The sequence below is a fragment of the Coenobita brevimanus genome, chromosome 65 (assembly GCF_032717465.1).
Source record: "Coenobita brevimanus isolate Jiangsu-jjx chromosome 65, ASM3271746v2, whole genome shotgun sequence".
Lineage (NCBI taxonomy): Eukaryota > Metazoa > Arthropoda > Malacostraca > Decapoda > Coenobitidae > Coenobita > Coenobita brevimanus.
The window spans coordinates 8325203-8352194 of NC_137018.1; the positions used below are offsets into that span (position 1 = coordinate 8325203).

The following is a 26992-nucleotide window of genomic DNA, read 5'->3' on the forward strand; positions in this document are numbered from 1 at the left end:
ATAAAATTCCCCACAGCCCCTTCTCAAAAATCTAAACCCAACAGCTCAGTTAATGGAAAGCAACTTAATATCCGTCTCACATCGAAAAAATATTTACACCATCCATTTTTCTTTGTTCATCCGAGCGTGGATGACTCCCTCCATCTTCATCATCATCATCCTCTCTTCTGGTACAAACGCAAATAAATAAACTTGAGACGGAGGGAACACAGGAAGGTAAACAATATCATTGCTAATCATCCTGCATAGAAACTGAACACACTTCTACTAAGTACACGGACTGAGGAGTTGAAGGGATGCTATTCTTTTAAGTACATATTTTCCTTGGTTTTGAGATCCTTTCTGATAAAACCAGGCCACTCAGAGTGCAAAAAACTGGGACCCAAAAAACAGAACAAGCAAAACAAGTGAGTTGGAAATGATAGAAGAAATGAAGCAGGCAACAGAAATTAACTAAAATAGAGACCCTACTAAAAAAAAAAAAAAAAAAGAAAAAAAAAAAAGAAGAAAAAAAGAGAGAGAGAGAGAGAGAGAGAGAGAAGCGGAAGACGATGATAATAGGGAGGGGCAGAAGCTTTGCTGGAGGACCTTGCAATGGAAGATGGGATACTGACAAGAAGGAAGACTCAAAACAAACTGGGAAGACATGATTTGTGAGGACGGCAAGGCTGGGAGAAGGGAGATGCACAGAAAAGTAAAGTGTGGAGAAAAGTGAGAACAAAGATTGGCAATGTAGAGATCAACTTAAAAATACATGAAGGCTCCCTGAGGTAAATAATATGTGGGCAGGATGAGGAAGGGTGGAGGGCCAACAGTGGGCAGGCACTCTGAGTGGCCGGGGCAGGGAGACGTGACCAGATCGTGGTACTTGGCCTCCCTGAGAGCCAGTGTGCGCGAGGCCAGCCACTATGTGTACATGGGGGCCCCGAGTGCATGACTGGAACACTAGGCGTACATGCCAACACCATACATGGCACTCCAGTCCACACCTTGGAAGCTGCTCATATCAACATTGGTGAGGGAATATCCCTGGTAGGGAGCAGTGAGCCCAGTGTGGGAGGAGAGGGTGGGAAGTGTGTGGGTAGGCAGGGTTGGGGTGGCAGGGGTGGAGAAAGATCCAGCTTGGCTGACAATAGTGGGGGCTGCAGACACTGCTGACAGGTTGGGGGCAGCTGGCAGGGCAGGAAGGGTAGCTGTAGGTGGGGCACCAGCAGTGGTAAGGGCGGCTGATGGGAGGGCAGCAGAAGGCAGGGCAGTGGAGGGAAGGGGGTAAGGAGTGTAGCGGTAGGCAGACAGTGGAGGGTATGTTCCTCCACCCACCAGCTTGCCATAGCCTCCCAGAGCAGCAGCTTGGGCTGCAGCTGCAGCAGCGGCAGCAGCCTGAATGTGGGCGGACTGGGCGGACACGAGGGGTGTGGGCAGGCCAGTCTGGCCCACCAACAGCCTCTTGGAGAGCAGTGAGGCTGCTGCCACTGCCTCTTTAGGCTGAGCCTTCTTGCATTCCACCTTCTTGTTTTTAATGGTGTGGAAGTGGATGTCACACACACGCTCAACCACGTCCTCACATTCAAACGTTACAAATCCAAAGCCACGGTGCCTCTTGGTCTGGTTGTCCATCAGCATCACTGCTTCCTCCACCTGTATACATACACATGGCATCACATCACACTCAACAACACACTAAGATACAAACATTAACCACAACATATAGTTTCTTAAAAGGTCCAATGTAATGAGGCTATATTACACAGTAACACACACTACACTACTACAATCTCTGCTATTTTAAAAAAAATTAAATAAAAAAAATTAAGATGCATTTAAAAAACATTCTAAAATTAAAATGGAGCAAAAGCAGACTAAGCTGGAAACTTAACCAAGGATACCATATTATATAAGGCCAATGATACAGTATACATGAAGAGGATTCAACATTAACAGCAGTTTAAGTACCAATCATTTGGTATAATAATGAGGCAGAATCAGCTGGGGGGAGGGGGGAAATGGTGTTAATATACCATACAACTGTACTGTAACAGATTTAAAGCAGAACAATCACAAGGCAGCTGGAGGACTGAATTGCAACACAAACCTTAGCGCCAGGTGTTATAATGTCACCGCCTGTTAGTGCAGAGGGATTAAATTACTTGTTGTCTCCCAGTAACAGTTTCATCCTATTAACAGTTATCTGATGGCATGTAACTACACCAGCTGTACATTTTTCAGTAGGACAGTAGCTTCCAGTTAAATCTGGCTCCTTTTCAGAGACCACTAAAACATGAGAAGTAAAGCATAGTCCCATTGATTGTGTGTCAGGATTAGTAGCAGTTGAAAACAAAGCCTGTAATTTAGTTTTTACACCCATATTACCAATAGCTATTATGTTCAAAAAAAGCAATGGGAAGAAATGTGAAGCAAAAGTGGCAAAAAAGAGAAGCTGCAATGCTACTCATTCATATTACTGTATCGTGTCTGTGCTGTACTCACCTTCTGAAATATAACAGGCTAAAATTAAGAAAAACAAACAGAATAGTAAACTCTTCAAGCAGGACTCACCTTGCCAAATGATGAGAAGTACGCTTTGACCTCATCAGCGCTCGTGTCCTGACTGACGCCACCAACAAATATCTTTTTGGTGCGATTGGTACGGCCTTTGTTCTTGGGAGTAGCATGCTTGGGGTCAATCTTCTTACCATCCAGCACATGGTTGCCGGCTGATATCACCTTCTCTACGCTGGCTGCATCACCGAATGTTATGAAGCCAAACCCTCGGCTGCGCTGTGAGGGGTGAAAGTGGGGAAGGAACAGGGCAGTGTAGAGGTGGGATAAAGAGGAATGGTTAGAGGCAGAAGTGTGTGGTGGGCAGGGGAGGTTTGTTGTGGATGAGGTCGTGGTGGGGTTGGGTGAGAGAGAATGCAAAAATAACTGATTAGATGTCTGTAAGTCTAGAAGCAGCATTGACAACAAAGGAGTTTTACAAAATTTACAATTCAAATTACTGATTGGTGTTTCAGTTTATGTTACAAAAAAATGAGCTTTAATGATCAGGAATTATAACACCTTGTGACAAAAGTCAACAATTTTGAAAATATAGTAGAAGAAAACTCTACATTATTGCTGATTTACACAAAAGAAATACTTAAAGAGGAAAATTTAGAAAAAGTTTGATTGGGGAGGTGGATAAGTAGTGGGTAAAACTGTGCTGCATCAACTAACATCACAAACAATAGTAACTAGGTATATGCACAGACCAACTAATAACCGGTAGCTAAACAGTTGCTACATCACCACAATACAGTTCTAAAAAAAATGCAAAATCAAGTAGTTTAGTTGCTCTCTCAGCACCGACAAATTACCGCACATTATGGCACTTTACATAATGACACCAAAGTCAATCAACTGTAGCGTGTCCAGCAGTACTGTAACATGTCACAACCCAAGACACACTACAAAATCTGGCTAGGAACATTAAGTCTAAAGTTTGTAGATAATAAGCTACTTCTCGTGAGTTGGGAGGCTGGGCTTACGCTAAATCCAGGGCTGTGGCTGAAACTTGTCCGACCGGATCAATTATTTACATACACATCCAACGGCCAAACTTCCCCAAACTACCAAGTTTATGTAAGCCCGGCCACCCACAACCTATGTGTAAATAATCAGAACAATAACAATAATAACAATATCTGCACTGTTGCTCTGATTAATCCTTGCAATACACACTCATCTCCTCTAGTGGCAACAACAACAACAACAACTACACGCAACATTATCTGTCCCTGCGCACCAGGCAGTCTAGATTATGTACAAATGTAGTACAAGTAACAGTAGTACAGTAAATAACAATAATGGCAACAGTACTGGTAATAGTAACAGTGGTACGGTACCATGATATTAATACAAGATTGCACCTTCTACCAAACAGCCACCTAGCCCAAACCCACAACGTCAACAAAGACAAGGCGAGGGGAACCTGGTGTGGGACGGTGAGGAGCTGTGGGCCTCTACCTCCCCTCTGCCGCGCTCTACCTCGCCTTTACTTGCTGCTCACACCAGCTAGAGGACAACATAGCCCTCAGACACTGCTCTACCAAACACCACACTTCCTCACACCTCACGCTCAATGTCTCAATCACACTAAGCTTCACACAATCACTATCAAACAAACAAGTGTAAGGAAGAGGCAATCTCTTCTTATCCAAATACTGTACACCTACATGACCTTAATCTACTTCATACTTTAATATCAAAACAACAATATAGTAAGACATACTGTACTGGTAAATTCTATAAACTACTAATATAAAATATCATTAAAAAATAAAGATATCCATGTATTGCACTGCTATAAAGTATTAGTAAAATGGTGAATACTATACAATATCAGTGTTAATAACAATAATAATATTAATTACTACAATATAAATAATTTATCAGGAGACAAAAATTTTCAATACTGTGGCCTCCATTATAAATCCATAATGATATATTCTGCCTGACTGAAGAAAGCAAAAACCATTCTGGACCTATGTATATTGGTGTTTTTGATACTCATGTTGTGAATCACAACTGCCTTTTTGCTATGAAGCCCTACTCACAAAGTTCAATAACACTTTTCCACCATCGACATTATGTATAAACCATACAAACTGCAGTCGTATTCACAAACTGCAGTCGTATGATTAAAAACTACTGCTTGAAAACTAATGGCCATCCAAGACCTGATAATTTTTCAAGGCTACATAATAACAACTCCACCTGAAACCCAGATTCTTTCAAAGTAGAAACACCAACAGCCTCAAGTAACTAACTTCCGGGAGCCGAAAAACACATGGGTACAAAGTAAACTGAGAAGCCAACTTGGTGATTCTTTCAAGGCTGGTGGATGGTTATTACAATTTTAATGCACTCCCTCAGTATTAAAAAGGATGATGAATGACCAGAGATGAGAAATGCTACCAAAAATGCCAAAACTGAGGCCATACATCCATTCACTGACCATTCCAGATTTTGAAACACAGTATATGAGTAAACTTGAACACTAGAAACGAGTAAAAGAAACGAGGTGACGAGTGGATTGAACAGGTTTCCCTACTACCACCACCTCACTATCCTGCACATGTAATCTCATTTGAAGCCCTCATCTTCCTCCCCCTTTTCTCTCACCTCTTGCTTTCCTTCTTTACCTACCGTGACCCCCTTTTTCATACCCTCAATTTCAATATTCTCATTGTCTCGCCATTCCTATTCCTCGTCATCTTAACCAGGAAACTTCAGTATTCTTTACACTCTCTCTCACTTTAATATCTGCCTACCCATGAGTACATTCCCACAACTAAGCTTTAACATTCCTTACTTAACCTAAACTCTTCTCATGCCCCACACCCTGCAAAGCTCCCCCCCACCCCCCTTTCAGAGACAATAGCATGAAGCCAGCAATATTGTTCCTTCCAAAGATAGGTGAATTAGAGACACAATCAAGATCCATTTTCAATAAGGTGACTGGTTGCACTGTACTTAGGCAGATGGAGAGCTAACTAGTTGTGTACAAAAATGAATTACAATACCAGGTAACAGAAAGTGAGAGGGGGTACCTAGTTTAGTGCCTTGTACCTGCTGTAATGAGGAAGGGATACAGGCGGAGAATAATGAAGACCAGTGTAACAGTAATATGATGGAAATACAAATGACCCAATGTGACAGAGAGAAAGGCTGAAACAGAGTCAGTCAGAAGAGGGGAGGTGGCGAGAAGGAAAACCTGAATCGACCCTGTATGCCTCTGAGCTGATTTAGCAAGGGACGTTATGTGAGTTTTCCAAGATACTGTATATAACAGGACAAATATGATAATGATCTGAGATTATGAGGAACCATATGCTGTCGAAGGTAAAGGTGTGATCCTGATAAAGAACCTCCTAGCACTTCAGTCCATATACAACATGCCACCATCCTTCACTTACTCCACTATCTACCCTGACTATTAAATATTTGGTTCATCATATTTCTTAATTAGCTTCACCCCAGCTTTGCATTCACTATCCAATTTCTCCTCTGACTACTGTATTGCAATTTTGCCTTTAACTCTCTCCCTTAATAATCCTTCCTATTCATTCTTTATTACCTCTTCTCACCACCTCCATTCTTATCTCCCTCCCTCTCTCATCCATTTTAAATTTCCTCCTCCTTGCCATATTGCCTTCTTTGTATTCAATCTTTTTTTTTTTTTTTTTCTCTCAACTCCCTCAACTTTTTCAAAGTTGCCCTCTTCTTTAACAACTTTCTTCCTATCTACTTCCCGTCCTTTTTTCTCTCCTCCTCCCTCTCTCTCCCACCTTAACTTTCCAACTCCCTGATTAGTTTCCTACCACTTCCCTCCCTCTCTCCCTCCCTCCCCTTCCACTCATTTCCTGTCTCCTACTTACCTTACCTTCCTTCCTCTTCCTCCTTCCCCTACTCCCCCTCTCCCTTTCTGGTTCCCTTTTTCCCTTGCTCTCATTCCTCCTTTGTCCCTTTCCAATACAGCCTTCTTTAACATTAACTTCCTTATTATTAATTTCTTCCCTCACGTTTATCTTTCCCCCTTTTCCACTATTTATCTCTCTCTTGTATCCCTAACCTTTATCTAAGTTCCCCCTGACATTTCCCTACCTCTCTTAATCCTATCCCTTCAGTATACTCTGGACTTAATGACCTTTCCCTACCCAATAAACTCTTCCTGGTCTGGTTTCTCCCTTCTCTCTGTGATCTATTTCTTCCTTTCTCTATCTTATTTTTCTTTCCTTTCCCTTCAAACTTCCTCTCAACTTTATTTTCACTGCACTTTGCCCTTTCATTTCCTAAACTTATTCCTTTCTCTCTTTTTTCTGCCTCCTCCCCCTTGTCTTTTCTCCTTTAGTGCATTCTTCCCTTCTTTCCCTTTAACCTCTCCTTATTTCATATCTTCACTTCTTTCCTCTTTCCTCTCCCTCTCTACTTCCCATTTATCTTTTCCACCATCCTCTTTAATCTCTCACCTTCTCAATCTCTTCACCTCTTCTCTCCTCTTTCCATTTCTCTCTTATTCTGCCTTCAGTTTCCTCTCTTTGCTTTCCTTTTCTCACTCTTTTTCACTTCTTCTCTCATTTTTCTACTTCCCTTTTATCTCTTATAGTGTTCTCTTTAATCTCTCTCTCTCTCTCACTTCTTTTCACCTCTCCTCTCTTCTTCTTCCCTCCCCCGTGACCTTTTTCCCTCCCTCCTTCCTCCCTCTCCGGCTCTGGCACACGCTAGGCTTCCAATCAACCCCCCTCCTTCCCTCCCCCTCCCTCACTAAGCTCTCACCCCTACACCTCCTCCCCCATCACCCCCATCCTACCCCCCACTGACCAGACACATGCAAGGCTTCCCTCTGTTCCTGTTCATCACACACACACACACACACACACACACACACACATATTTTGTACACTCACTGATACACACAACTGACATGACATATATTACACAAAACACAACACACAGAATGCATAATGCTTAAACACACAACTATGGACACACAGACAAATAAACCCATACAAATATAAAACCATACACACATCCACTCACAACCATAACATTTTTACAACCACTGCCTATAACACAAAACAAAACACATCCAACATAGTGCACTTCAAATCCTCTACATCATCATCCTCAATCCTCGTCATCCGATATTCCCTATTCACTAAACACTAATACCTGAAGTGCCTGCATCAATTACCACTAGATGGCCATTTACAAGCTAGACTATCATGTGCAATTGCCTGATAGTACGTGAGGCCCTTCAATCCGATCTATGTTTCATTTTAATCAGGCCAGTACTGGATGATTTTTGAAGTTAAGGCAGAGCTCTTGTAGTGAAGGCATTAGATCGAAGTTACATTGAACTCCTTAACTAAAATTTACCTTATGGTGAATAAAATCGCCAGAAGATACAAGGAATAAACAAAACCTTATATCACTAGACTGATGGGGTTAATTTAGATATGGGTCAATGGGGCTTCTCGTGGGAAAGCTTCATATTCTGAATACCTCCCTTGTGCCCCACTGGACTTAATAACCACTGCTACTACTTCTCCCTTTACTTCTTTTTCACTGTAGGACATTATTAATCTTAACCTCATTCTTGCAACCCCCAGGCAATTTCATTCAGGTTAAGATGGACCTTCAATAGATCTGGGTGGATGGATATAGCCTTCAGCTCCCTTCACTACTATAAGAAAAATTATACAGTTGCAAGAAAAGAAAAATATAAGTACAGTAGACCACTAGACTGAAGGGATCTGCATTGTTCTTTTGCAATCATAACCACTAGACTGAAGGGATCGGCATTGTTCTTTTGCAATCATAACCACTAGACTGAAGGGATCTGCAATGTTCTTTTGCAATCATAACCACAAGACTGAAGGGATCTGCATTGTTCTTTTGCAATCATAATCACTAGACTGAAGGGATCTGCATTGTTCTTTTGCAATCATAACCACTAGACTGAAGGGATCTGCATTGTTCTTTTGCAATCGTAAGAGCAGCACTAACTGAAATGTACTATCCTGTTGAACAACCTGATTCTTTCAAACTTCACTCTGTGCTCACAATTCATTCTCTTAGATCACTCTTTCCTATATTTCTCTCTCATCCTGAAATATGGGCATTATTTCACTTCTCATATTACCATGGTATTTTTCTCCTTCAAATCTTGTTGTCCTGCTTTATACAGTCATCTTTCATACTGTGACTGTGAACCTAAAGATGAACCAAATACTAAAACTGGTTACGTACTTCCCAACAGTTATTGGAAACTGTTGGGAAAAAAGAATGTCAGATGTGCAAAAAAACTAATAACAGTAAATCCTAGCATGGTCTTTGACACTTATTATTTGTGGCTGAATTTCCTCCCTGAGAGTCATGATTGTATAGCTACTTGACAAGCGTGTAGCCAGATTTCCCTCCCTTGGCACCAACAGTACCTTCTAGGGTTAATGGTAGCCAGCCATCTGCTACCTACAATTGAATTAACCTTATCCAATGCACCATACATATGTTCATCTGTGATTAGGAAATATGTGTGTGCCATGTGAGTACTTGTACATGAAAGTACACTGTATGTGTATTAGCATATAAATATGAAGGCTATGGTGTGTGTGTGTGTGTGTGTGTGTGTGTGTGTGTGTGCACGCGTGTGTGAACATTCACACACGCGCACCCTATCCCCTGGTCTCGGCACGCTCATAAAAACATTGATGCTCTGTTGTCATGTCATGCTGATGACAACCCACAATTAGCAATTATATAAACACTGCCAAGAATAATAAGCAATTATGAAAGTTAAATTAATCAAAGATGCCCTACATTATTCACCTTGTAAACTACCAAACAATTAATAAATAAATATATACCAAATATTTCTGCAACACTAATGCATTAAGCATAGTCCTGTAATCACTATATAATAATCTAAGCAGAATTCACACCAAAAGGTAATTATAATATTAATGTTAAAACTACCTCAAGTATGACCAAGTTTATGAAAAACATCATCATTAAAGCAGGCTCAATTAACGAGGGTAAATAATCCCTTGCCAGAGCTTCATTAAAGTACGCTGGTGGACACGTGACCCCAAGTTTAAAATGTTCCGTGTTAATAATTAGCAGCGCAGTAACTAAAACCTCCACTACTCATTAGCAGCTACACCACCACGAAATATTTCAGAGCGTGAATTCAAACTGGCTCTAATTTTACGACTATGCTTGTGTGGTATCGCATCAACGTCTGTGGTGTAATTCATCCTTGGCTTACTGATAATGATCACATGCATCCGAGTTAATCTTGCCATCATGGGATTAGGGGGGAAAAAAAAAAAAAAAAAAGAGAGAGAGAAAAAAAATGAAGCCATACAGAGATTTGGGGGACATACATATGCACAGACAAATTACCAGGATTTAAGACTGTCACATAATTCCTCACCACACACACACACACACACATACACACAATTACCTTTGCTTTGTTTTGGCAGTAATGAAGAGATCAAGGCGGGGGTGACATTTTTATAATACCTTGTGACCCCCCAATTAGCCCGCTCACACACAGCCTGAATATTAAACTCCCCACGCCACATTTAATTACGTATGATGCGGCCACCGGTGAATTTTTGCTCATTGATTGCGAAATTTAGTCAGGTGGGAAAATACTGAAGCTTATTATATTTCGCGAAGTGAGGGGAAAGGAGAGAAATCAGACTCAAATCCCAAGAACATTCAATTTTTTCATTCTTGGTTGACAGATCTAAATCAAGTTCTCTAAGACATGAAATTATTATGCTATGAGAGAGAGAGAGAGAGAGAGAGAGAGAGAGAGAGAGAGATGCAAATAGCCAATTAAGATATGAAACATTAATAGCATTTGGTTTACTTCTATGTTTCTTACCATTGCTTTAATAATGAAACATATTGTGCTCTATGTAGAAAATGAAGGCAGAGAAGGAAGTACAATGACGAAAGAACCTCTCATATACTAAAGAGTCCATAAAAGACTGTGCGAGCAGTGTGCTGAGGAAAAAATCTACGAATTACCATTTACGAAATACTCTAATGAATGTTAAAGAACAGTCTCATGTCTAAGTATTATGGAACCAACGTGCTTAATGCCTGGGCCTCTAGTAGGGCTAAATGCATGACAACAAACACGTACCTTGGGGACCTATCAAGGCAATTAGACCAACACTCTAGACCAACTTAGTGACTCAAGATTGTGCTGAAAGAGAAATATTAGCACCACCTCATAAACCAAGCATCTCTCACCACACCACAATTATACAGTATCTCTTCAAACTCCAAAAAGCTGTACAATTAGTCCTTGTAATAAGTTATGCATCATATTGTATCACTTGTAGGGAATCCAATGTGTTTGCATGCGTCAGTCTTGGCTCTCCACACTGCTCTCACAGCTCCCTAAGCATGTGTTATTCAATATACTGTACGTAAACCAGTGTATATATTTCTTTTCTCCAGACAAAATATACAAACTGAATGAAACTGGTAAATCAGCCTCATAGGTGGCAATGAAACTTTATGGGCAAAATCTGTGTAATTAAATGAGTACTTCACAACAAACGGTAAAACGGATGACTTATTACAAGGTCTTACTGTACTGTATACTCTGGTTAAACACACACTTCCTTCAAATCAAATAACTTTCTTTTAATCAGTTATGTTTCCATCATCTTAATCATTTTCCATTCCAAGATTCCTCATGATGATACCGGTACTGTTATTCCACTTTTATTTGCAATTTGTCCCACTCTGCTCCAGCTGTAAAAAAAAAAAAAAAAAAAAAAAAACTTTTCTGTTCTATCGTGCCTTCATAAGTATTTAGGGCTGTATTATTAAACTGAACACAAAGGTACATACAAGCCCCAACTTTCTGACATTCATTATGTAACATGTACTCGCTAGCTGTAATTAGCCAGCATCCCACATACAAAGTGTAGTCAGCAATGATACGGAAGGGTCAGACAAATTTTTATCATTAAGTGCTTTAGAAATTAGTAAAAACTGAGTACTTGGCAAAACCTTTGACATCTCAGTTTTAATAATAATCCTTACTGCCTCCTCGTCCCCCCTTGTCCCTGCATGTATTCCACTCACATCACTTGCTAACTGATGTTCTGGTCTCTCAACATTTGACCTTTTAACCATTTTCATAACAGGAAGACTTACATATCATAAGTGTACTAATGAAAAGTACTCTCTGATTAAATAAACAAAATGAATGCAGAAATAACCTTGCTTCACTGTTTTCACTTTTCCTGAACACTTACATTTGAGACTGTACTTCTTTTTCCTATACCTACTCTCTTTCAATCAGAGTAGTGTATAGTGACAACTTACCATTATTATACAAAACTATGAACATTTCTGCATTAACATAAAACAGTACTGTACCATAATAACCCATAAAACGTAACCTCTATATTTCAAAACTTAAGGTAATTAAAACATTATAATACAATATAAGGCAATATAAAAGCAACAAAGTCAAATAATATGTGTTCAACTTAAATGCTTCATTAAATACACAGGATGTTTAAAATGTAAAGCTCTCCTTGTACAAATGATATATGAAACTGAATCTGAAGTACAAAAAATACCTGAAATCTTACCAACATAACATCATTCTAACCCTACTTTTAAATAAGAATATTAAATAAGTATGACAAAAAATAAATGAATACTGCAATAAAAATAAAGAATGTTTACAAAATATATTAATAAAAAATAAAGAGATGTTTACCTGTGTGACTGGGTCTTTCATAATGAGGACGTCCCGCACTGAACCATAGGAGCCAAAGTATTCCCGCAACTTGTCTGGGGTGGTCTGCCATGACAAACCCCCTACGAACATCTTGTTGGGTGCTGGGTCTGGGGGGATGATGATAAGGGTTAGCATCAGTACGGACAGAAGGCCAGATGCAATGAACAAAAATGAATCATAAGCGAGAAATTTGGGATATCTTGTGTGTATGTATAAATGAATATAAGGGAGAGAGAGAGAGAGAGAGAGAGAGAGAGAGAGAGAGAGTGTGTGATTCTTTATAACATGTGTCTGTAAAAGGAAAGAATGTAGGATGTATATGTGAGAAGGAGAGGAATGGGGAGTGTCAGAAGATGTAAGGGTGAGGACAACCGAGCAAGGATGAATGACGGTGGATGCTGAGGGGAAGGGGGGCTGTGAACTGAGGAACGCAATAAATGTCAGGTAGTGCGACAATTGCTGGCCTCCCGCTGACCAGTTATTGACATGCTGACGAGTTATGATACCACACTTCTCACAAACTCTACATTTCTGCATCAACTTTTAGAGTGTAATTAAAAAAGAATGTATTCCCCGCTCTTCCCCAGCACTTAAACCTCAATGAACAACTTTATGTTACTCTGGTTGATGATATAAGATCTAACTCACCCACACAAAGCCTCCCAGTGGTTTGCAGGTTAAGAAACTATGCTGATATAACCCTTCAACCTCAAGGGATGACTCGTCTATTTCAAACATGCTAGCACCAGATGATATTATTCAACGGGAAACTTTCAGACATGTGAGGAACAATCAGTACAAGGATGTCTTTATTATATTCCATTTAGGCTACCATCAGATGAGTTTGTTCACCACAGGAGGGACCCTTCACTGAGAATATATTACAAACAAGCTCTATAAAAGCTTTCCCTGTGAGTTTCCCCCCCTTAGCTATCACCATACTGTTATAGTTAACTTAAAAAGGCTTTCTTAGTGAAAGGTTAAGAGGATGATATCTGGGTCTCCTTCCTCCACTGTCCAAAACATCCATCCTATATTAGAAGTGACTTCAGACCACACTGATCCACCTACTGTAGATAATGGAAGCGCAAATACAAACACACATGAAATGCATAAATCACAATCAACACATACAAACTAGCCATACATACCAAAACACACAAACAAAAACAAAGCAAGTGTACACACACACACACACATTTCCCTCACCCGCAGTACTCCAATCCTCGTCACCGTCACCGACTCGAAAAAGCCCAACAACCTCAAATGCCTCGTGGCCAAATGCAGAGTTAATCCGCTGCGAGCCATTTCTCGAGTGGACGATGCTCAAACAGGCACCACACATCACTGACCCGGCACAGTGCAGTTCGACAATGATTTTATTTTATTTTTTTTATCTATTTATTTTTTTGATGGTGGTGGTGGTAAGGGGGAAGGAGGTCTATTTGAAATGCCTGCATATATATACATACCTATTGCCAGTATGTTAAGGTAGATTTATGTATGCATATATATGTATGGTACATATATAAATGTGTGGCTTTTACAGAATTGTGAAAGCTGGGAATCAGTGCACTCTAACTTAATTAAACCCTTTGCCACATAAGATCTACCATGGAAGTTAATGGAGATTGTATCCCAGCCCCTTCATTACCTGTGGCTTCCCTTGAGCTGAACAAAACTGCATGACAGTCACACACACAGACAGTCACAGACACAGACACACACACACACCATCATCACACTGAAGGGATTAATGTTACTACCACAGCCTACCTTAATTTATCTCCACCTTACACCAACTTATCTGTCAAGCTAACACAATCCACCTACATCAAATAAATCTAACATACAGCCTAACCTTGCACAACTTACTATTATACCAGCCCAACAACTTCCAACCATTCCAAGGGCCCAAAGTACACTAATTTATGACATGAGCTGACTTTAATCAACAGAACAACGATCCACGTACAAACCAATTGAAAAAAACACCAATACTGTACATCACGTTTACAATCCCCATTTCTACAAGATGCATATCACTTTTACAATATGCACTTACCTCCACAATCACCACATCTCTACAATCCACGCATCCCATCAACAATCCACACATCACTTCTATTATCCACACATCACTTCTACTATCCACACATCACATCAACATTCCAAACATCACTTCTACATTCCACACACCACTTCTACATTCCCCACATCACTTCTACAATTCACACATGACTTCTGCAATCTGCACACAACCACTACAATCCACACACCACTATTTTCAACCCACACATCCCTCCTAAAGCCCTGCCAGGTCATCCCCAATTCCGGCCCGTTCCCAGATCCATAATTCACCGTGGGACCTGCATTACCCGAGAGAGGAAATATCAGGGGCCAGTCAACCGCAGCGGGAGTTCTGTGCAACATGGGCTCCTGAAATGGCTGAATAATTAACCCACAAAAGCCGGGAGAGTGCTGAGCCCGTGAGAGGAGGTGAGGCAAGGCCAGGGGATGAGTTTATAGAGCTGTGGGCGAAAGTGGATCAAGTCGGGGAGATAAGAGGAGAGACTGTGTGTGCAGGGGATTGAGGCAGTGCAAGGAGAGGGGAAGGTGGATAAGCCTACTGAGATAAGGAACAGGACTACGTAAGGTGGATATACCAATGTGTGAAGGAGGAGTCAGAAGGAACAGGACCTAGCAAGATGAATATATCGAAGTGGGAAGAAGGAAGAGTTAGCTAACCCCTTCGCAAATCTTCCTGCTACCTCCAGAGGATTTAAATTTATCAGTAGGAAAGGTGATTCAAAATGAAGGGGTAATAAACAGATTTTATTATTAACTCTTACAATTACGTCTCCTAAAGATGAATAAAATCATCGTAACAAGATCAACAGAAAAAGAGTGGCCCTGGAGTGAAAGGGTTAAAAAAAGAAAAATACATGTGTGAGGGGGAGAACAATGCATGGGAAGAAAAAGGTAAGGATAACAAGGGAAATGTTAGGAGCAGAAAAAGAAGTGGGGAAAGGATAAAAGAAAATGAGTGGAAATTAAATCTACCATGAGCAGTAGAGAGATGAGAGCAGATGAAGAAAAGGAAGATGAATATGTTAAGAAATGCAACTAGCAACTGGTAGCAAAGAATGGTATTACATGTGAATAATCTAGGGAGAGTAAAGGACAAACAGAGATGGAGAAACAGTGATTAAAAAACCAACATGTAGTCTACAATCTCCACAGAGAAAAAGGAAATATTAGAGAGGTGAGCAAAGACGACAGGAAAACACAGAAAAGAGGCAAAGGTGAGGGCTGCAATGGAGATGAGAACACAGGGAGAGCGCAGGAGGATGAGAAACTCTAAGTTGGACGCAGATTATGGCTGAGACAAAAATGGGAGAAGTTTGGGTGCGAGAGAGTGATGATGGTGGAGGGCAAGCCGAGGGTGAGAGAAATGGAGACTGAGATGCCAGGATGAAGATGGACATGGTTGCAAGGATGAGGCCTGAGCAGGAAAATTGAGAGAATGAAGTCTGTGATGAGAAACAAAGAAAAATAAAAAAATATATAAAGTAGGACACAGGGAGAAAAGATTTTAGTATAGATCTCTGAAAGTAGAAAGGGGAGAGAATATGATAATGAAAAATTATGGAGACAGTGTATGACAGAACAGTCATGGAATGAGTAAGGAAGCCCTGGTAATAAACACAGCAGCAACATAATAAACTGCACACACTTCTCAATTTAAATAATTGATTACATTTCACCTCTCTAGTGATTAGTGATATGATGCCAATCTATCTGTATGAATATTGAAAACATATGTTGTCTACTGTCACTGCCATGAGGAAAACTATCAACAGTATGACATGAAAAATAAAACACTGAACTATTATATACATAAACTGGATAAACTTACCTCCAGTAACATTACACACACACACACACACACATATATATATATATATATATATATATATATATATATATATATATATATATATATATATATTAGTGATGTATAAATACCCAGTACTGTTTTCATTTAATTCATTCACTGCAGCCAGCAACTAAATATACACAACCTGTTAGACCCATATCCTATCCTAAGGGGGTTACTCTCTCAATCCGTAATGAGTGCAGAAGTTGAGGTGATCAGCATTACTGATGCCCTGAGTTTCCATCCACCCTTTCCCATCCTTTGTCCCTCCCTCTATTTTATCTCGCTCCTTCCCCACCTTTGCATCTCCCTCCACCACTTCCCATCTTTAGCCTTTCCCTTCATCTACATCCCCTGAAATCCCTTACTTTTTCCACCTCATCCCCTCCCTGATTCCTATCTCTGCAATCTCTATTTCTTCATCTCTCCTTCCAAACCCACCCCATCCTCTTCCTTGCCTCTACCTACAGTATACCTACATCATTTCCACTACATCACCTCTCCCTCCACCTCACCTAACATCTAAACCATATTTTCATCTCATCCTTCCCTTGCCTGTACCTCCACCCTCTCCACTTCCTCACCTCTCCCTCCATCCCTTCTAACCCTTTTCCTTCACCCTTTCTATAACCTCACATCTCCCTCCCTCCCCCCAGCCCTCATTCCTCCCTCCCTCCTCCACTCTCCAGAAGTACCTGAGGGTGAAGAGCGTCCTGATGAGCCGCCCTGTGATGCTACTGAAGAGCCATTCATGTGATCGCCCGCTGACACCCCCTCCATCTTGTGATCGCCCTTCACCAGCCCCACACTACCGGCTGCAACACAAAAACACCAACATTAGAATGAAAAAATAATATAAATAAAAAATAAATCAATCAATAAATAAAATACTGTATCAAATTTTATGGCAATATCACCAATAAAGTCCTGTATGAGACAGCCCTAGCATGTATTCTGTATGGACGGTGGGTGTTAGCGCCGCAGTGGTGACATGCAGAGGTGTGCGGTACGTAGAAGGACTACCGGGCCTTGAAAGCAGGTTGTGAAGCCTATGCCCAGAGTCGGTCACATAAAAAAAAATAAAATAAAAAAAATTAAAAAAATAAAGATCAAATACAATAATTACCAATACATATACTATTAAGTATCAATCCCCCCCCCAAAAAAAATAAATTAGAAGAGTCCAGTCCAGTACTTCATTATCTCCTTGATTTAAATGGCACTTTCCTCCGGCTGACAGTCAATTAGTCATGGAAATCAAAGCTAATTAGAGACAGTACCAGTACCTCGAATCTCCAATCTAATCAATTACCCGAGAGACTAGTTAATTATATGGACTGATTACCTGGGTTAATTGCCTATCAAAAGATCAATAGACTGAATACAAAATGGTGTAAAACAGAGTAACATGAAGTGCTCCATATATTATATATACAGCACATTGCCACAATATCCTGCAATCCTATACATTACAGCGCAATATAACGACACGTACATCCCATACTGAATGGTCCAGTCATAAAGCAAGTTGAATGGGCAGTATTTATTTGAAGATGTACCTACAAGCAAAACAGAGACAAAAAGATAACCAAGACAAGGCATATGAACAAAGTGTGAACGGATAACATGATGGATATTAAGATGCCCTAGGAGGAAGGGTCACAACAGGGTAGTGACAGCAAATCCTGGAAGTCTATCATGGTCACTCCTCACATGATGTGGCATCATGGCAGAGATACACAGCAGAAAGAAAAGTCAACATTATCACAGAAAACCACTGTCACATTATATTTATTTCATCATTACTGCACTTACATTATAAAATTTTTAAATATATTGTCTATCTATTTATCTATTGCCAGATGCCATAATCCCGAAAGGTACATGAACAAAATTGTGCCACAAATTCTGATCGAAAGATATCTTACACAAATGAATGTTTCCACTAGGGCACCTACAGGTATTCCTGTTGCTCAATAGTTTATAAACATATGGATATATGCTATATCCTGACTCAGTTTCCCATGTTCTCAAGAATCTCTTCAGGAATGCTCACACGAAGAAGGGTGGATCCAGATACAGCCTTCCTTCCAGAACCATACCAAGAATAAGACTGCTTGCAAACAAGTGCTGGACTGTGTGGTCAACTGCTCCAACAGAAAATCAAAGGATTCACTCCCCAGCTTGTCATTTTTTATTTCTATCTTTAATGTCATGCAAGGATACAAGTGCAGTGTTCTTTCTTCACATTACTTAAATACCTGACAGGCAATTTGTGCATTAGGGTACTAAGGTTGAACACTCAGTGATTCAGAAAAACCTGCACAATCATAACCCTGCACTTCCATTCATCCCATCATCTGCATGCTTGAGTTTTAACAAGTCCTTTCAACACCTAGTCATGATGATCCACAGTTTCTCTACATCTAACATCCGTTTTTTTGTGCCTTCAGATCATCCCGCTGGTTGGCATCATGGGTGTGGCCATACTGGGAGTGTCTGCCTTCTGCGGCTATGCTCTTGTGGCCAAGACTGATGTCAGGTGGGTACTGGTGCTGTACATCAGTGTCAAGGTTGAATTTTTAGAAGAAATACACAATATCCACAGCCTCAAATGGTGGCTATGTGGGAATATTTCATAAGGAGGTCCAAGGTACGAAAAGCCAGCTCAACAGATTAAATTCAAGTAAGTACTGCACACTGGTCCAGACTTGATTTTATCAAGTCGGTGAAATTAAGTCAGGCCATGGAGCTTGGTGGTGAAGTGGCCCAAAAGTTGACCAAAACTACAGGCAGTTATAAAAAGAATCTCCATTAATTAAAGCCAACTCCTTCTCTCCCTCTGTGGTGAAGTTTTAAACCCTCATCAAGACTTGTGCCCCATCGGGAAGCTCGGCATGGAAACTACCAACTTCCCCCATAACATTACAAGCCTTAGTATTACGATAGTTCACTCATCACCTCACTCTCACTCCCTCACTTATCTCTCACACTCTCATACTTATTTCATGCAACTTCACCCACCCTCACTTATCTTACACACTATCATACTTACATATCTCATGCATTCACCCTCACATATCTCACACACTCCCACACTTATTCATCTCACACTCACCTCATGCACTCTCTTTCACTTTCACTCACCTCATACACTCACAAGCTAATTCATTTACTCACTCACTGCTTTAATCAACTTGCATACTTCCTAATTCAAGGCACACACTCTCTTAATCAATCAACACTTCCTTCACTCACCAACTCGTTCACTCCTTCGTTACTCATCAGCTCCTGTTTCCTTATCTGACTCATACACTCCTTCAGCCAATCTGCACTCCATCACTCATCAACTGGGAGCTTAATTAACAAGAATAAGATTACAGTTCTGATATATATCCTCACTATCAGTACACTTACAATTTTTCTTTAATTTATTTAGTCTAGTAGTGACCCCCTGTACAGATGGGGTAAAATAAGGTGTAAACTTTGCTTAAGAACTGATTATGAGTCTATCCACTGCTCGGTTGGGTTCAATAGGAATGAAATTGGAGACGAGATTGAATGTGGTCCCCGAACACTAAAAAAAAAGTTGGAAACTGGAAAAAAAAAAAAAGGCAAAAAACATGGCAGTAAAGCAATTAAATAAGGGAATACAAACAACTTCAATATCACATGGACTTCTAGTCTGAATATGACACACGATTAGGATTGGTTACCACTGATCAGGTCATGAGGTCAGGTTCGGATAATTATTTGACCTGACTTGGATAGGGTTAGGTAGGGGCATAATATCTATCTATTGCCAGACGCCTCAATCCTGTAAGGGGCATAAAAACTTGATATTATTAGGACTGAACATCACGTTTGGTTGGGTCTACACCTGAACAGACTAGAATATACGGAAATTTGGTCACACAGGGGTAAGAATTTATACTAGGTACTAGGAAGGGGTTTCAATATAGGTTGTAGGTTTAATTGAAATGCCATGAAAAATGTAATTAGCAATATAAGGCAAACCAGGCACCATAACCAAGAAGGCTGCAAACTTCCTTAAGTCACAAATATTTGTTACCGTTAACCGTAAGGCACCTCCACACGCCAACCCTTAACTTACTGAAATTCAACTCACAAATTATGACTAGAAGGCAGGCTTTGGCAGGCGTAGCAGGGGTGAGGCAGCAACGCAAACGCCAGGTGACAGACAGCAGGGAAATGAAGAGAGGAAGAGCTAAGCCCAAGTTTTTAAACCCACCCGGGAAGCCATACAAGGTGGCAGGGAGGGGAAGAGCGGGGGAGGTTTGAACTTATGGGGCTGCTTCCCCCTCCCTCTCCCTCCCCAACCTTCCCCATCGCCTCATATTCTCCCTTTACCTCTCATCTACCTCTCTTACCTCACATAACAACTACCAGCCACTACATACCCTAGCAACAATAATTTAACACCGGGTATAAATCAAACTTCCAACCACGCGAAGCAGCCTGCAGTACGATTTACGAGTCCCAGGGTGTCTGTTCTCTCACCGCTATAGCTGTTTGTCTTGAGGTGGCTACTGAGGCTGCCTAGAGGTTTACGAGGGCTCCTGAAGACAGAGGGTCCCGTGAGGAAGCTGAGAGTGTGGATCTTGGAGAAGTCAGCGTGAGTCATGGCGATATCACCGGCGTCCATCAAAGTGTGTGCATGAATGGGTTATTACCGTATCATGGCCGCAACAAATTAACGTACACGAGAAATCATTTTTTTTTTTTTTAACCCACAATTCAACATTTAAAAAATGCATGGTGGTTGGTTAAATCGTTATAATCCGCAAAGTAATTATAGTCACAGAAATTAATGTATACAGATCATTATTACATAGCCCTAATCTGTTGTATATAAAATAGACAGTATTCAATTAAAATAAGCGTTATATAGTGAAACGGCTAAATATTTAAGTAGTGTAGACTTACGTTTATAGGACTGCTTGGAGTTACAAATCAGTGATGGAAAAATATTCACGGTGATTCCATTGTACGCCCTAAATTCACACGGCAACAATAATCATTATTTAATAGGATAAACCTACACACAACCTTTACTCATTTCGTTTCTATCAATGGGGAAAATATATAAATAATATGACGCGACAAAAAGACATCATTAGGCAAAAGCATTAACTTAAATCCACTTTCCCCTTTATATCTCGAGTAAAATGGCTGAAATTGAGTTGATGGCAACATTTTAAACACCTAAAATCACTTATCGTATGGTAATCCAACTATAATACTTCTTTTTTTTTTTTTGTCTCGAAAGCTCATAGCATTGTACTGCGCACACCCTTCTGCGCATCCCACATGGCGTCGTAAACAGTGATGAGGGGGAGCGATGGTTTCTGAAAAATTTTAAGGTAAGAAGGTATTATCTGCCTATATTTGCGATAACGTCTGAATTATGTGGCCGGGAAAATGGTTGCGCTTGATGTTGCAAGGCTTCATAGGTGAAAAAAACGTGAACAGTGGCAGCTTAACCGCAACTCTCGGTGTCATTTTAATTTTTGTGATAGTGGCTCTCTGAATATTTGCGCGTTTAATCTCGCTAAATGAGGCAAGACTTAATAAGTGAAGAAAACGTGAACAGTTCGAGCTACGCTGCAACTCTCGGTGTCATTTTAATTTTTGTGATAGTGGCTGTCGGAATATTTGAGCGTTTAATCTCGCTAACTACATGAGGCTTTCAGTAAGGCGATCCCCCACCATTTATTCTGAGCATGTATTGAAACTGTTGTAATTTGAACATTAATATAGACCCATATAACGCGCGGTAAACCACTCTTATCGGGGACATGGAAATCTTGTAAGTACTCAGTGTCTTAGATAACGCCGTCTCGTCACAACCGTTACATTATCTGCAAGACCTAAATAAGCCATACATTTTAGCCCTAGAGATAATGCTTGCCCTCTCCTGCCTCTTGAGAAAACGTTGGTCTTTCATTTTTTATTTCACTCGCTCCTTCGTTCCCTCCATTAACATGTATTTTCCTTCACTCATTCGTTCATTACCTCCTATTCACTCGCCACCTCTTGTGTTCACTCACTTCCTTATTTCCATTTTTACTTTCTACGTAACTCATTCCATAATCTCTCTCTCACTCCTTTCATTCCTTCTTCAGTCCATTGTATTCCTCCTTCCTTTTATAAGTAGTCATAACGCCTTAGGAGTAGCAGTAACATTGCTACTACTATTACTACTGCTACTACAACAACAAACTACTACCACCACCACTACTATTACTGCTACTACTACTACTACTAATCACCACCAATAATGATGATGATGATGATGATAACAATAATACATTAGTCTGGTGTCATCAAAAGGTTGCGGCTTCCTATATATTAAAAACTATACGGTAATATTTGGCTCTCAACTGATAAGCCAGCCTTCAGGTTCGGTGAAAAATGAGAGTAATAAAAACTTTCTACTGTCACAAGGTTAAATTCCAAAGTAGTTAGGAAATTTATAAGCTTGAGGGAAGTTTTCATAGCTAACGAACCATTGACGCTTCCTTCCCCCACGAAAGTCAGGATGAAAACACGTTATCCTTCCCGCACGAAAATCAGGAATAAAAGGATAACATGCACGGTTTTATGGCGTGTGTCGTGATTTAAATATATAAATAAACATGGCGCTGTTTTACCACATCCTGTTTTTTCTATCGGTCAGCCTCAAAAATGATAGAATATGAATAAAACGTTTATTGCATTATTTCGGGAAGCTGCAAAAAGCCACATTTTATTTACGGTATTTATTTTTTTATTTATGTTTGGCAACCATCCTAAAACATATTTATTTCCGAAAATCTGTGACGCGTCTCGAAAGCATACGAAATAGATGTCACTTTGTTCATACCTCCGCCCACGCCAAAAACAAAAGGAAAATAAAAAAGGCATCAGTGGCTACCTTTCCGAGGCCAAAAGCCGATTCCCACAACTCAGAAGCTTTTAATATGATTACAATTTTCTTTTTCCATTCAGCATTCACAAATAAATAAATAAATTAAATAAACAGACTAATGTAAAGGAATTCCAAACCTCGCTTCCCTGATTCGGCGACTATATGATTGATTTTCTGATTATATTCTATTCAGCATCCCACCTAACCCCCCCCACACACAAAAAGCGGGGAAAAAACAAAAATACGTATCGTCAGCTGTTATTCAGGAATCCACAAGGTTGGTTCTCACAAATCATCAGCTTTTATTTTCTTTTAAGTCTTCGTCTGCACATCTCGGGCGTAAAATAGGCAATTATAGAGATTCATTGTTGATGCCTGTGACGTCATTATTTATTTTGTTTCTTCATTTGTTTTATATTTTATTCGTGCCATTTTCAGACTATTTAATGCGTTAGAACCTGATAGTGATTAACCCCTTCAGTTCCGCAGACGTGATATTTATTATTTCCAGACGATTTTCACATTACACTCACACACCCTCACACACACCCACACCCACACCCTGATAGTGAAAGGGGAGAAATCGATATCAGACCTTCTGGTTCAAAGTCTGTCAGTAATTGAATAACTGAATGAAAACTCGCTAGATTGCGGGTGTTAGGCAGGGCATTGTTCGAACATTTCTCTCTCTCTCTGTCTCTCTCTCGACATTGAATATTGTTTTATCAGTAGTAAGAGTGTAAGTGCCAGAGAAGTTACAGCACACTGATAGCTTTATAAAATATTTCCTGCATTATCTGTTGTCTTTTTTCTTTGTACGTATGGGAGCATCTCCTAGGGCGGCTCTGTCAGTCTGTCTTTCACTTGTAATATTCGGACGCTAGCTGTTTCACTCCCGTAGACTTAAGCGACGCCACACCACCACACTCCCACACCACATCACCTCACACCACGACGCCACACATCATCACTTTCCCACACCACGCCACACCACATCACACCGCACCACACCATACCACACCACATCTCACCTCACCAAGGGCATCAACCGAAGGATACTGAAGTTTCCGCAGAGAGAGAGAGAGAGAGTCCTTAGCAGATGACTATTGCATGTGCCAGACGAATTAACACAAGCTTGGGGTAGAATTCGTAATGTAGGCAAGAGGTAGATTATGTTGGGTAGAAAGGAAGGGATAGATTGTTAAGTAGAACGTAACCACACTACTTACCTAATGACAACATCCAATTCGGTCGTTAGGGGTCGTTACAAGTATAATCCGAGGTAATTATAGGTCAGATGTGGAGTTAAGTTAGAGGAGGTCAAATATAGAGGTAGTTACAGAGAGGTTAGTGAGGCAGAGGTATTAAAGGGGAGGTTGGAGGTATTTAAGGATGTTAGGAGGTTAGATGAGGTTGAATTAGAGGTTATAGCCAGTTAGTGAGGTTAGAAGTGATTTAGAGTATGGTTATAATGAGAGAGTTACAAGTCTGGTGTCACTGAAAAATAACTTAAGATGAAGGGATGTGAATGATGTGTGGTTTTATTGTTAGTTATAAATGAAAGTACGTGAATAACTTTGAAAGGTGTTTGAATGAGGCTTGAACCTATTGTTGTAAAGTTACGTTCTGTAGTTATAAAGAAAGTTATGCTCAAGTTATTTATAAAGTTATGTTTGGTAGTTATGGAGAAAATTGTTAGTGAAAGTGGGTGGATAATAACTTAGAGCTGAAAGAATTGGACTGATGTTTGTAGTTAGAAAGGAAGTTATGATCTATGGTTATTTTGAAAGTTACGGAGAAAGTTTTAAGTGAAAGTGGGTGAATAATAACTTAGAGATGATGGATAGGACTGATGTTTGTGGTTAAAAAGGAAGTTATGTTTTATGGTTATTTAGAAAGTTATGGAGAAAGTTATTAGTGAAAGTGGATGGATAATAACTTAGAGATGATGGATAGGACTGATGTTTGTGGTTAGAAAGGAAGTTATGTTTTATGGTTATTTAGGTTATGTTCTGTAGTTATGGGGAAAGTTATAAGTGAAAGTGGGTGAATGTAACTTAGAGATGAAAGGATAGGACTGATGCATGTGGCCAGAAAGGAAGTTATGATCTATGGTTATTTTGAAAGTTATGGAGAAAGTTATAAGTGAAAGTGGGTGAATTATAACTTAGAGATGAAAGGATTGGACTGATGCTTGTGGTTAGAAAGGAAGTTATGTTTTATGGTTATTTAGGAGGTTATGGTCTGTAGTTACGGGGAAAGTTATAAGTGAAAGTGGGTGAATTATAACTTAGAGATGAAAAGATAGGCCTGGTGTCTCTCTCGCTTCCACACCAACACTGGGTCCCATACATACAATGGCCACCCCACTCACTCGCTATCGCTGATTACACTGATAGCCCGGAGATAAGACAACCCTCGTGCTATCTTCCACCTGCTGCCGTGGAGAGGGGAGAGAGGACGCGGGAGGAAAAAGAGTGAAAGGGAGAGGGGTGGAGGAAAGGGAGGGTAAAAGAAGGGAGGAAAAAGGGGGGTGAAAGGGAGAGGGCTGGAGGAAAGGGAGGGTAAAAGAAGGGAAGAGGAAGAGGGGAGGAAAAGGGGGAGTGAAAGGGAGAGGGCTGGAGGAAAGGAAGGGTAAAAGAAGGGAAGAGGAAGAGGGGAGGAAAAGGGGGAGTGAAAGGGAGAGGGATGGAGGAAAGGGAGGGTAAAAGAAGGGAAGAGGAAGAGGGGAGGAAAAGGGGGAGTGAAAGGGAGAGGGCTGGAGGAAAGGAAGGGTAAAAGAAGGGAAGAGGAAGAGGGGAGGAAAAGGAGTGAAAGTGAGAGGGTTGGAGGAAAGGGAGGGTAAAAGAAGGGAAGAGGAAGAGGGGAGGAAAAGGGGGAGTGAAAGGGAGAGGGCTGAAGGAAAGGTAGGGTAATAGAAGGGAGGAAAAGCTGTGGGTAGGGAGGGACGATGAAGGAAAGTGGAGTGAAAGGGAGAAGGTTGGAGGAAAGGGAGAGTAAAAGAAGAGAAGAGGAAAAGGTGTGGATAGGGAGGGACGATGGAAGAAAAAGGGGAGTGAAAGAGAGAGGGGTGGAGGAAAGGGAGGGTAAAAGAAGAGGAAAGGAGGTTGAAGGGAGGGGATGATGGGTGAGGAGGAGAGAGTCGGTGGAGGAAAAAGAGTGAAAGGGAGAGGGATGGAGGAAAGGGAGGGTAAAAGAAGAGAAGAGGAAAAGGTGTGGGTAGGGAGGAAAAAGGGAGTGAAAGAGAGAGGGAAAGGGGACACAGACTGAGAAGAGGAAAAGTGTGGGTAGGGAGGGGCGATGGAAGAGAAACGGGAGAGGAAAAAAGGGAGGATAGGGAGAGAGGGATTGGAGGAAAAGGAAGGAAAACAGTCATCGAAGAAAAGGAAAGGAAAAGGTGTGGGTAGGGAGGGGATGATGGGTGAAGGAAGGGAGGGAGTGGAAGAGGAGGAGGAAGGGAGGGAGGGAAAGATGGAGGAATGGTGTGAGAGGTATAAGAAGGGAGGGGGGGAGGAATGGTGGTGGAGGTATGTGGGAGGCAGATAGAGGTAAGAAATGAAGGAAGGTGAATGAAGGGTAAGTGGCAGTGACGAAGATATTGGAGAGAGAGAGAGAGAGAGAAAGAGAGTAGGGGGGAAAGAATACGTAAACATATCCCCACCACCACCATCCTCCTCCTCCTCATCATCATCATCATCATCATCATCATCATCATCATCATCATCACAATCCCGCTGTTGACAGGGATGGAGAGATCTGTATTGAGCTCAGAGAAAGACAGATCCCTAGCAAT

General features: G+C 40.8%; 1 protein-coding gene across 2 annotated transcripts in view; it reads right to left on the reverse strand.

Annotated features, from left to right (window-relative positions):
- Nucleotides 1–502: 502 nt before the first annotated feature.
- msi (RNA-binding protein musashi) overlaps nucleotides 503–26992 on the reverse strand; it is a 150790-nt gene continuing 124300 nt past the window's right edge. Inside the window, exons 1-5 of one of the 2 annotated variants that reach the window (XM_080276555.1) lie at nucleotides 20398–20425; nucleotides 16964–17083; nucleotides 12308–12435; nucleotides 2557–2778; nucleotides 503–1638 (exon numbers count right to left, since the gene is read on the reverse strand). In XM_080276555.1, the coding sequence (XP_080132681.1) occupies nucleotides 946–1638; nucleotides 2557–2778; nucleotides 12308–12435; nucleotides 16964–17048 (1128 nt within the window). In that variant the 5' untranslated portion in view covers nucleotides 17049–17083; nucleotides 20398–20425 and the 3' untranslated portion in view covers nucleotides 503–945. Of the gene's footprint in view, nucleotides 1639–2556; nucleotides 2779–12307; nucleotides 12436–16963; nucleotides 17084–20397; nucleotides 20426–26992 lie in introns of those variants that run through there. The other variant, XM_080276554.1, reaches the window with a different exon arrangement.